At 51.1% G+C, this 12417-nt stretch overlaps 1 protein-coding gene across 1 annotated transcript in view; it reads left to right on the top strand.

The window, feature by feature from the left end:
* The first annotated feature begins 4192 nt into the window (after positions 1 to 4192).
* Positions 4193 to 12417, top strand: part of LOC147659337 (NBAS subunit of NRZ tethering complex-like) — a 485327-nt gene continuing 477102 nt past the window's right edge. Inside the window, exon 1 of the mRNA XM_086951835.1 lies at positions 4193 to 5671. Coding sequence (XP_086807961.1) covers positions 4193 to 5671 — 1479 coding nt within the window. The remainder of the gene's footprint in view (positions 5672 to 12417) is intronic.

The following is a 12417-nucleotide window of genomic DNA, read 5'->3' as shown; positions in this document are numbered from 1 at the left end:
GCTCGGAGACGTCCGAGCTCCTTGCTGGAGGCGCCTGTCACAAAGGGGGCACAATAGACGCTCGCGGCAAACTTGCTCTCGCCTCGCGACCCGAGTCTGTCGTAATTCACCACCGGAGGGCGGGGAAGGCACACGGAAACGGCCACAGTCTCTTGGGGGTGACGAGGCACTCGCTGGGCAGGCGCTGTAGGCGCTAGGTCACAGCACACACAGCTGACTGGAGTGCCAGTCAGGATCCACGCCAGTGACCCTTGCTTGCTCTACTGCCCGCACTGCCAGCCGCCTCAGGGGTCAACAGGGCAGGCGTCAATCTGGTGTCAAGTCTGGAATCTCCTTCTTCACCTAGATCTGGAACATCATTATCCTATCTTTCTGGTCATCTAAAATGGCCGCCAGGGACTGGACCTTATATACCCAGTGCCCTGAGGTGCTGGCTTGTGCCAGTAGGTTCTAGAACCTTCTTTGGGCTAAGCCAATGACATGGCACTTCTAAGAGGTATTTGGGACCCTAACAGCCACCATACTGGGGTTCTAGAGCAGCCATTTTGTGTACCTGAGGAAAATAAATCAATTCCTGTCAGGAATACGCGCCAAGTAAAAGGGCGCCAATGCCTTGAAAGGTCAAGGTTCATGGAGGCTCCAAGGGGAGTCACTCACATGAGGAAAAAGGATGGCCACCATTTTGAGGTAATTCATACAGGTTGCCAATCCCAGTCTATATTGTCACAGGTTTCGCCAGGTGTCTTGTAAATAGGTGCCAAAAACCTTGTGAACAACTGGGCGTCAAGGAACATCTAGCCCCATGAAACAGCACACAAAAGGTCCTGGTAGACAAAGAAAAGCAACAAATTTTGGGCGGTACAGGGGAACAAAAGAAATCATAGTGGTGAGGGGAGTCTCAGAAGCAGACGGGTCTAACACTGGGCCAGTTAATGTCAGTTCTTTTCAAGTTCAGCCGACTCTTGTTATGGTCATTGTGACAAAGATCCGCTATGCTTACTGAATCCTACCAGTGTTGGGTTTGTTCCATCAGACAAAGACTGAAATCAACTGGACAGTTGAGGTTGCAAAATATTTTTCTGATGCTTCATTCACTATGTACTCACACACAGCAAATTTGCTCTTCTTGCCCGTTATTATGTAGGGATTTATAATAATAATAATAAAACTGAGTTTTGTATAGCGCAAACAGCTACCTCACAGGGAGGTGTCCCGGCGCTTAGTGAGCAGCAAGAGTAAGCTGAGCAGTTCAGAAAAGAAAACAGTAGTGGATGAGATTAATGATTAAAAAGCCACGTCTTTAGCTGTTTCTTAAAGCAAGGCTCTTGAGTTAGAATTGCAAATAGCAAGTGGTAGGGCAAGCCACAATTTAGCTGTTCTTTTTTATTGAGTTCAAATCTTTTTTATTGAGCAAAAACAAAAGTAATAACGGCCATAAGGCATCAGTAAAGTTACATTCGGATTGGAGTGACGCCGTGGTCAAGCATGGATCAGTGCGTATAAAGCAATACATACATACATACATACAGTAACGGAAAATAAAGCATAATGAAAACAAGAAGGTAACATCAGTCCGGATCTGTAAATGAGATGAGATGAACGAGATGAATGAACAAATAAATGGATAAACAAATAAATAAATGAAACAAGGTAAACAATAAAAACAATAAGGGGGCGTGGCTACGCAGGCGAACGAAATGGCCGCCTGACTGTAGAGCTCCGCCGGGCGAGAGAGGAACGGGGCCGTTCACAAGTGATCCGGCACTGCGCTGGGGTCGAATTATGCCTGCAACTGACCCCTACAGCCATCTGATGCAGCCTGCCTAGTCTAGAGGACGGGGGACGACGCGAAAGGGCGGAACAGCTGAGAGGTGCTGAGGCCGGCTGAGCCTCGCGGGCCGTTCCATTGCAGCGCCGGAGCGCCTGGTGAGTCTCTCTGATTGCCCCCTCGTTATTCCCCTCGGCCCTGGGGCCGCTGTTGTGCTCTCCCGGGTCCGCTGCTCGGCCCCGGTGGTGTCCGTTGGTGGAGGTGCGGCCCCTCGGTGCGCGACCGGCACTAGCGGCCTGGTCCGGCCTTGGGAGCCGGGGCCTCGATTTTCGGGGACTGCCTGGGAAGTGCGGCGGCGGGCGGGGGGCGCGGGCGGCGGGCTCCGGGGTTGGGGGGAGATTGGCGGGGGGTGTGGCCGGCGGGCTCTTGGGCGCTCTGCAGACGGCCTGGCATTGCTGCACTTGGTGGGGGTCTACCACCTTTGCCCCCACCGCTACCGTGCACCCCAGCCCGCGTCTGTCCCCCTGCAGACCCAGTACCTACAAACTCTCCTGCACTCCTGCTGATGCGGTGGCCTGGAGTGTCGGACGCCTGTGAAACTCCTCGTGGCCGGTGCTGACTGCGGGACCTGCGTGGCTTCGCCCATCTGGGCTGCTGATATCTCGAGGCCTTACTTACCTGGTCCCCCCACTATACCACTCAGCGGGTCCCTTGATCCGCCGGCTGCCGCCGGGGGATTGCCGCGGCCACCTGCTGACCCTGCTTCTTGACCTCTGATACATTGCTCCAGCCGGATTGATACCCCGACGTCCTGTGTGCGACTCAGCCTTGAGGCGGAGGAACAACGAGTACCCCTACTCCTCCGGTCCCGACCTGACCGCCTTGCTGCAGGGGTGCCCTGTCGCTGTGCTCGACTTTCTGGAGGTCGCGGTGATCGTAGAGTCCTGTGCCACTGGTGATCTCTCCGACAGTGCTTCCAACATGGTGAAGAAAGATGTTACCCAGAAGAGACTTACCTTCAGTTCTGCGCCCACCCGTGCTTCTGCGGTATCGCCGGCAACTGAGGCGGACACTGGGGGCCAGGCGGCGCCGAGGGACACTGCGGGTATGGTCGCTGAGATGATGGGTGAGATGCGGGCTGGATTCAAGGCCTTGGATTCTCGCTTTGATACCCTCGATAAGAAAATGGCGGACATGGGCGCGACGATCCAACTGCACGATAGGCGCCTGGACCTGGCGGAATCCAGAGTTTCCGACATCGAGGATGGAGCCGCGTCGACGCTGAAAAGGTTGGAACGTGTGGAGAAGATCCTTAAAGACGTCGCAATTAAGAACGAGGATTTGGAGGCGCGCAGTAGGCGCAATAATCTCCGAATAATTGGCGTGGCGGAGACGACAGCCACCGGACGCTTTGACACTTTTGTGGAACACCTCCTGATCGAACTTTTTGGTCGAGACACGTTTACCACTGGCTTCGTGGTTGAGCGTGCACACAGATCGCTGGGGCCCCGGCCTAACCCTGGCCTGCCGCCCCGGCCCATTATAGCCAGGCTCATGAACTTCAGGGACAGAGACGCGGCGCTGAAAGCTGCCAGGGAAGCGGGCGAGGTTCGGTGGCAGGGAGATGTGCTCTCTTTCTACCCGGACTTCACGATCATGGTCCAAGATGCGCGCCGTAAGTACACTGGTGTCAAGGCTGCATTGCGCAAACTAGGGTTGCGATATGGGATGCTGTATCCTGCCAGGCTCAGAGTGGACGTGGATGGCAGGTTTCGCATTTTTGACTCCCCTACAGAGGCACAGGAATTTTGTCGAGTCTACAAAAACAGAGGGTCGCCTCGAAAGTCGGATGACGCACAACAGTCTCCGCCACGCATTGACTCACAGGCTAGTGCTGACCTGTTTAATGAAACCGGACAGGGTTGACTTATCTCCTCTCCATCTTTTCATGCCAGGCTATTAGCCCCAGTATTCTGCATCTGCAATGCTGTTATTTTTTTTTATTTTTTTTTTTTGCAGTGCTTTTCATAATTGATGACATTTGAACGTTGCCCCGATTGTGGTTCTCGCATGGCGGAGCGTCGCCTACCCCCATGGCGCGAGCCGTGCTGTACTTTTCTCTAACGTTGTTTTTATCTTACAGGTACATTAGCGGACACCTGTTGTTGTCTGTTGCTCTAGATTGTCTCCGAGTGGGTGGGAATAGCCTCCTTGGGTTTAAGGAGTGGCTGGGTGGTGGGTGGTTGGGATGGGTTTGTTTACGCATTGGTTCTGTTGTTCGTGCACACGCACTGTTTTTCTATTTGAGTGATGCCTACTTTGCGGGAGGGAGCCGGCGGTTCCGCACACACATGTTTCCTTACGATTCCACCGGTTTGAATGGCTAGGATAGGGCAGCAGTCTGGCCCTTCCAGACTTACCTCCATGTCTTGGAATGTCCGGGGTTTAAATGACACGAGGAAAAGGCGACAAGTTCTAAACTATGCAGCGCGACATGGGGTGGATGTCTTATTTCTACAGGAGACGCACCTAATGGGTGCTGACTCTTCCTCCTTTGCGAAAAGCTGGGGCACGCACAGATTTTTTTCTAGCTATAGCAGATATGCGAGGGGGGTTACGATCTTGATACATCGACGCGTCCCATTTGTGCTCTCAGACAGTGTATTGGATGTAGATGGCAGGTATGTTGTGGTTACGGGGGTGCTTCTGGGCTTCAAGGTCACCTTTGTTGGAATATATGGCCCCAACTCGGACTCCCCTGCCTTCTTCCAGGGTCTTCAGAATGTTTTGCTGCGATTAGACACTGATATGATGATAGTGGGGGGTGACTTTAACCTGCTGATGACCCCTGCCAGGGACAGCACCTCCTCTTCCCCGGACTGTAAGCCCCGCTCACGTGCTGTGCTGGCGGATATGTGCGCTCACTACTCACTGATTGACATTGAGGCCCGTTTACACTCCGCCGCTCCCATCTACACCCACCACTCGGGGTATCACAACACTAGTACCAGAATAGACTACTGGCTCCTTTCCCCAGGGGTGGCCGGTTGGGTAAGTGACCACTCGACACTCCCGCGCACACTGTCTGATCACTCTCCCGTAGTGCTGACCCTACTAATCCCCAGGTTGGGAGGGTATGAGAGGCAGTGGCGCTTTCCTGGCAGGGCGTTATCTGACCCGGTCTTCAAGGAAGACGTCCGTACTGCCATTGAGGAGTATTTTGAGTTCAACGAGGGCACGGTGGACACTTGGGCTACATTGTGGGAGGGATTCAAGGCCACAATCAGGGGGGTTTGCATCGACAAACATGTAGGGGCTCTGCGCGACATCCGTGCCTCCCTGACCCGTATTGAGAAGGACATTGCTGCATTAGACACTGACACGCTCACTGATACGGTTGCTGGGGTAGAGGCGAAAAGGCTAGAACTACTGCAAGAGTTCAGAGACACTGCAGACAGGGAACTGAAGTATCTCTGCACACAACACTCGGCTAGGCAATATGGTGAAGGTGACAGGCCTGGCAAGCTCTTGGCCCATTTGCTTCGACCCCCCCGCCAGGCATCTTTCAACTCCGACATGGTTGATGATCTAGGTGTTCGTCATCAGACCACCCCTGCCATTTGCGGTGCCTTCCTCTCCTACTACAAGGAATTGTACACTTCGGGCCTGTCGGCTGACTGTCGCGACCCTGGCCCCTATATTAACGAAATCTCTATGGTGTTCCTGGAAAAACATATGCAGGAATTTCTGGCGATGCCTATCGACCCGGACTGTGTTGTGGAAGCCATTGATGCGCTGAAAGGCTCCTCGGCGCCGGGTCTGGATGGCTTTTCGGCCGACTTTTATAAGGAGTACAAGGAGGAGCTGGTACCTCGCCTGATCGAGGTGTATGCGGAGGCGCTCGTAACAGGGATTCTGCCACCCACATTGCGGGAGGCAGTTATCATTTTACTTCCCAAACCGGGTCGGGACCCCACTAGGTGCGGTTCCTACAGGCCCCTTTCCCTACACAATCTTGACTATAAAATTTTGGCGAAAGTCCTTGCCACTCGACTATCTTTACTTATGGAATCTATCATTTCGCCTGCCCAGTCCGGATTCGTTCCCCATAGATCCACCTCCTTTAATCTGCGGACGCTGTTTTCTGTCCTTCACAGGATTGAGCCGGATACGCCGGCAGCTGCGGTATTTCTAGACGCCGAGAAGGCATTTGACTCCTTAGAATGGTCGTTTTTTCTGTCCGTCATGCACCGTATGGGCATGCCGTCCTTGTTTGTCTCCACGGTCGAGTTGCTCTATACTGCCCCCAGAGCGAGGCTGCGCCTTAATGGCACGCTCTCTGATAGTTTCCCTCTTTCCCGGGGAACCAGACAGGGATGCCCCCTGTCCGCCCTGTTGTATATCCTGGCCATGGACCCCTTGGTACGACACTTTCAGGAGCACCACTTGCACCGCGGGCTCCAGTTCCGGACGGGCCCGGTACTCATCTCCCTCTACGCTGATGATACCATTCTATATGTTAGATCTCCGGAGTCCAACCTGTCGCCCTTGCTGCTTGAGGTGGAACGCTTTGGGAGATACTCCGGCCTTCGTATCAATTGGCACAAATCTGAGATCTTTCCGCTCACCCCCTCCACTGCCCGCTGGGACTGCCCGTTCCCGCTGGAGTGGAATACTGAATCGGTGAAATATCTGGGTATCCACATCCATCTGGACACGGAATCCATGATTCGTCTTAATTACGGACAGGCGTTAGACTTTCTGGAGGATAATATTCCACGTTGGGTTCGCCTCCCTATCTCGATGGCCGGCCGTATCGCCATAATTAAAATGATTATACTTCCCCGTTTTCTGTATTTATTTAATAACATACCGATCCCACTCACTCAAATTTTTTTCACCCAACTCCGATCTTTGTTGTTGCGTTTAGTGTGGGGGAATAAGAATCCGCGAGTTTCTTGGCGCATCTTAACGCTGCCTTATGAACGGGGTGGCTTTGGAGTGCCAGACTTTTATATTTATTACCTAGTCGCGGAGTGCGCCTATGCGCATCCTTGGTTCCATCCAGACGCTCGGATCCCATATTTGAGACCTGAAGCGGACTTGGTACTACCACTTACCCTCAACTCGATATTACCCACAGGCTTCCCCCGAGACCCACTTGACATACAAACTGTGTCCACTACATCATGGGCCTGGATGCAGTTGCGTAGGCTGCTCCAGCTGGACGTGCTGTACTCCCCGGCTCTTCCACTACCTAACCCGCATTGGCTCCCCATCACTGCAGAGGCGGTGGTCCGCAGAACGCTGTCCAAATACCAGCTCGCCACAATAGGGGATCTGTTCCCGGGCGGACATGTTTTTTCTGTGTCCGAGGACCCGCGATTCACGGACCGGACGTTTATGGATTCCTTCGTCCTGACTAGGGTGAGGTCCATGCTTAGAGCGCAGTTTCCATCGTTCCCACTGCCGCCGGATGACATGGCAGCACTGACTTTCCTAATCCAGTCGCAAACGGGAGCCCATATGGTCTCCAGGTTGTATGGACTCTGTGTGGCGGCCCTCCCGGCCTCGGATGCGAAAGTTCGTGCGGCGTGGGAACTTGATTTGGGTGGCCCCATCACGGATGCCCAATGGGATGCCTGTTGCCGCTCCACTAAAGAGGTGTCAGTCAACAGTAGGCATAAGCTAATTCATTTTAAATTTTTGAGGCGCCTATACTTCACACCGGCGCTGGCCCACAGAATTGACCCGACCAGACCTCATCACTGCCCTAAATGTAGAGCTCCCCATGCCGATTTTGCACATCTCACATGGACCTGTCCGAAACTGCACACCTACTGGCTGCAGGTGCACCATATCTTGGGCGACATTTTGGAATGCGAATTGCAACATAAGCCAGAGATTGCACTGCTTGGCTATGTCGCTGAGTTCCCCCGGACCACGCGTAAACTTGCTGCCATAGGTTTCTTGCTGGCGAAAAGGGAAATTGCTTTACTTTGGGGGTCCAGGCGGATCCCTGATTCCAAGACTTGGATACGCAGCCTTTCCCAATGCAATACCAATAGTGTGGAGTACTCCACGCAGATCCCCACAGCCTCACGCCCAATCGACATCTGGGGCCCATACCGACAGTATATTAGCAAGATTACACGGGACACACACTCCCAGGCTGCTAGCTCTATTGTCCCAGAGGGGGTGGGCTAGGTGGTTTTGGCCGACCCGCCGTGCGCTGCCTATTGAGTTATGCAGGGCCTAGCGTCCACACACTACTGGAGTGGGATATGCGTGAGCTGCTGATTTGTGGACTGTATGCTGGTTTGGGCCGGGACGTTTCTCTCCTCAGTTCCTTTACACACCTTGCCCCGGCTGGAGTGGTTGCTTCACTCTAGTCTTTACATTAGTCGTTTTACCTGCCCTTGACTGCCTATGCCTCTGGTTATGCCATCTTGCCAGTCAAATAGATGTGTTACTTGCCGCTCTCTCTGTCACGAAGGCTCACTCATTTTTGTTTTGTTTGAAGAAGGTTATATCTCTTTGTGTCATCTTTCCGAGTGTGCATTATTCCTTCAGATATGGAAAAGTGAAAATAAGATTTTAGACTGTGTTACACTGCTTGTAATATCATTGGTCCAGTCCTCCATTTATTTCCTTTGTATAATGATCATTAACGTTTTCATTGTCAACAATTTACTGTGTACTTGTATGCTTGCACGGACCAATCTGATGCTAATAAAGAGATTTAAAAAAAAAAAAATAATAAAAACAATAAAATATGCCATCATTGCAATCTTTACGGTTGTGCACGGCTCCGTAGATCTCACCATCCAGATCTAGTCAGATAATACCAGGTATACTTTGTCATCCCTGCACATTGTGTCTAAGTCTGGTAAGCCCATATGGGCAGGATATAACCAGTACAATTTGTGCATCGGGCACCCCCACATTTACTAAGTGTTAATCTCATTGGTGGTGTATCATAGTGGATCGAAGGTAAAGGAGGCCTGGTCTAAAGAAGACCATAGTTTTTTGTTGGTAACCTGCCATGGTGATGAGTGAAGAGCGGGATTGTCAGTGCCCCTAATGCAGGATAGCCATTCCCTCCAGGCATTAAAAGAGACCTCAGATGCTGATTTTCAATTGCATAGGACTACCTTGCATGCTAGTGTTATCAGGAGATCCAGGAGCTGACGGTCATGATCCCCCTTTAGTAGTGGGTCTAGAGCCCCCAGGATAATGTAGATGAATTCCCTTGCAGGGTGTATGTCAAACGTGTGCCCAATGTAGTCAAAGATTTTAGTCCAATATGTTTGGAGCATGGGGCAATTAAATAACATGTGTGAAAGGTCACCAATACCCGAGGAGCAGTTCCAGCAAGTCGGTGTGTCTCGTAGGCCAACCTTAAATAATCGTTGTGGGGTCCAGAAAGCCCTGTTAAGAATCATATATTTGGTCTGTGATAATATCGGCGAGACCTTATGTGTGAGTGCTGACGCATGTATCCTGACCCAGTCTATGCTTATGCCCGTGTTATTTGGTTCTGATTCCCATTTGGCTTTGTTACGCCTCATCGATTTGTTGGGTGTTGGTGCAAGAAGTTTATATATTTTGAGACAAAATGTCCAGAGGATTGAAAGTGAGGGAGCATAGATTTTAGCCAAGGCGTCGCTAGTTTGAACGTTCTGCTGGATAGGGCTAACTTTAGCTTCAGGAACGAGTAAAAGTCAATCGGTAGTAGGGAGTGTCTAGCCTGCAGAGTCGAGAATGGCAGTGGCATGTTATTTTCGTGTAGATCTGCAATCATATTAACACCTTTATCAGACCAGTGGTCCCATATTATGGGCGATCCGCCATAAAGAAGCAGATGATGAATTATGGATTTGTAGACCAGTTTTGTGAGCGCGATCTAACCGCAAGAGAGCTCTAAGTATGATGTATTTAGAATTCGTAAGGTGTGAGAGATCCATTGTGAGCACAGCAGAGAGCGGGGCCTTTCCGACAATAGATCTCTCAATGTCAATCCATAAGGGCGTATAAGTAGGGTCTTCGGTAAACCAGGAAGCTCCTTGTCTGCAGAGAAAAGCGGTTTGGTAGTTTCTGAAATTTGGTAGACCTAAGCCCCCTTTAAGCTTTGGCAATTGCAGTTTCTTCATTGCAATCCTCGGTTTCTTCCCTTTCCACAGGAAGTCCGTTAACGACTTCTCAACTTTATGTAGAAAATACTCTGAGAAGGTCATGGGGAGCATACATGCCATATAGTTTACCAAGGGACTGATAATTATTTTTTTAAATCTTTATTAACAGGAAGCAATAGTGTTCAGTCAGTATCATACAGCCATATGGTTGTGGTTACATTTTGTACATTTATCTTTTCGTATGTGACAAGAAACATTACAGTAGCAAAGACTGTGCTGCTTTAAACCTTCGTAAACTCGTAGATACGTTATCATGTGGTCCACTCACATGTATTGTAGTTCGTAACTGTTCCCCCCTTCGCGTATAATTCAACAGTAGCATTACTTTTATATTATAGAAATAACAAACTCCCCTCCCCCCCCAACCATGTGTCATCATTGCCATTGTGTTTCCACCCACTTTCTCAATCAGCAATTTCCTTAGCGTGTTCATCGTTACATAGCCAGGTCAGTGCAAGAAATATTGTGCTGTTGTGTCGCTGAGGTTAATACCCCTTCCCGCTTTGTTACTCCTCCTCCCCCTCTGAGTCCAGGTAGTCTCCCTCCGGCAAGGGGTCACAGATCTCTCCCCTGTATGTGTTCCACGCCGCCCATACCTTGTTCCACTTGCGGGGCGCCGCACGTAGGACGTATACTGCCCTTTCTGTTACCATCAGGATGTCCATGTTCTTAGCCCACCTGCTCGCGGTGGGTAGTTCTGGTGCGCCCCACTTCTGTGCTATGTCTTGCTTGGCCACTGTCATGGCCAAAGTTGCCCAAATCAGTTCATATCTACCCAGGTCATTTGGGTCCCAGATGTTCAAAAGGCACTTGCGTGGTTCAGGCAATATAGAAAGTTTAAGGGCCTGGGAGATCGTGCGCATTATCTGCCTCCAGAATTTGTGGGCATTCCCATAATGTGTGAAATAGTGTCCCCTCCTCCCCGCAGCCTCTCAAGCAAAAGGGATGTGGCGCTCTCTGTATTTTATGAAGTAGTGTCCTGGTGTAGTAGATGCGGTGCAGAATTTTTAGTTGCACCAGTCTGAACTTACTCGAGATTCCAACCTCTCTTGGGGAGGCCAGCGCCTCATTCCACTCAAATTCATCCGCCTCACCTATTTCCCCCTCCCATCTTTCTTTAAGTTTCAGCGTGGGGTCTTTGAGATTATTGATCAGTTTTTTATACGTAAGTGAGGTCGCGCTTTGGATCATGAATTCTGTTAGTAGTCTATCTTCTAACGGAGAGGATTCCGGCAGAGTAGTACCCGCAGGAATCGCCCGTAGTAATGCGTGCCTAATTTGTACATATGTGAATGTTTCTGTGGGTCCGAGGTTATATTGCTGCTGTAGATGTGGAAATAGTACCACTGTGTCATTGTCCCAGAGGTCCCCCACCGTAGAAATGCCTATGGAGTCCCACCGCTCAAACCCCTTACAGCCTCTGAGGTTCCCCAATGTCTTCGTGTCTCACAATGGTGTCATTTTGGTGATTCTACCCGCCCACCCCAATCGGGCCTGTGCCATGTGCCATAGGGCCGCCGTGTGTCTGGTCGGACCGAGTAGACTCTTAAGTTGTGATTTATTGTAAAGCACTGACAGCATACAGTCCGTTCCAAGCTGTGACCAGTCTGCCCGATAGGCCGGGTCCTCTTTTGGGGCGTGAATCCAATAATTTATTATTTTAAGCTGGGCCGCCCAGTAATATAGTTGAATGTTAGGGAGTGCTATTCCCCCCTCATACCAGCTTTTAACCAACTTGTCGTATGCTATACGTGCCGGGCCAGTATCCCAGAGCAAGGTAGAGACCAGCGCCACGATCTGCTTGAAGTATCGTGGTGGCACTAGGTGCGGGGTGTTTTCTAGGACATAGAGGAGCCTTGGGAGCGCCATCATTTTGTACAATGCTGCCCTACCCAGTAGGGTCAGGGGCAGGGCCGCCCAATGTTTAACGTCCGCACGTAGGCGATCTACAGGCGGCTTTAAGTTACTGGTAAAGAAGTCCGCCTCCTTACTCGTGATGACAATACCTAGGTATTTGAAGGAGGCCGTTGTTGTAATCAGAGGACAGTCCTCCTGCAACCTCGGTGCCGGGCCTTTTAGTGTATATATGACAGATTTCGACCAATTCAGGGTGTAGCCCGAGGAATGTCCGTGGGTGTTACAGAGTTCTAGCAGGGCTGGGACGCCGTCATCAGGTGCAGTCATGTAGATGAGCATGTCGTCGGCGTATAATGAGACTTTGTCCTCCCATCCCTCCTCCCATTTAATGCCCGCAAATAAGGGCGTGGTCCTGATCTGAATTGCCAGGGGTTCAAGCACTAGCGCGAAGAGCAAGGGTGACAAGGGGCAACCCTGTCTAGTCCCCCTGCCTAATTGGAACCTCGGTGATATGTGGCCATTAGCCACTACTTGTGCGACTGGCTTCGTATAAAGCAGCCGTATCCATGCTATATATTTCGGCCCAAATCCCATACG

This window comes from Lissotriton vulgaris, unplaced genomic scaffold (assembly GCF_964263255.1).
Source record: "Lissotriton vulgaris unplaced genomic scaffold, aLisVul1.2 SCAFFOLD_1875, whole genome shotgun sequence".
In the NCBI taxonomy this organism is placed as follows: Eukaryota; Metazoa; Chordata; class Amphibia; order Caudata; family Salamandridae; genus Lissotriton; species Lissotriton vulgaris.
Note: the sequence above shows the minus strand (reverse complement) of the source record. Positions and strands in the feature narration are given on the sequence as shown.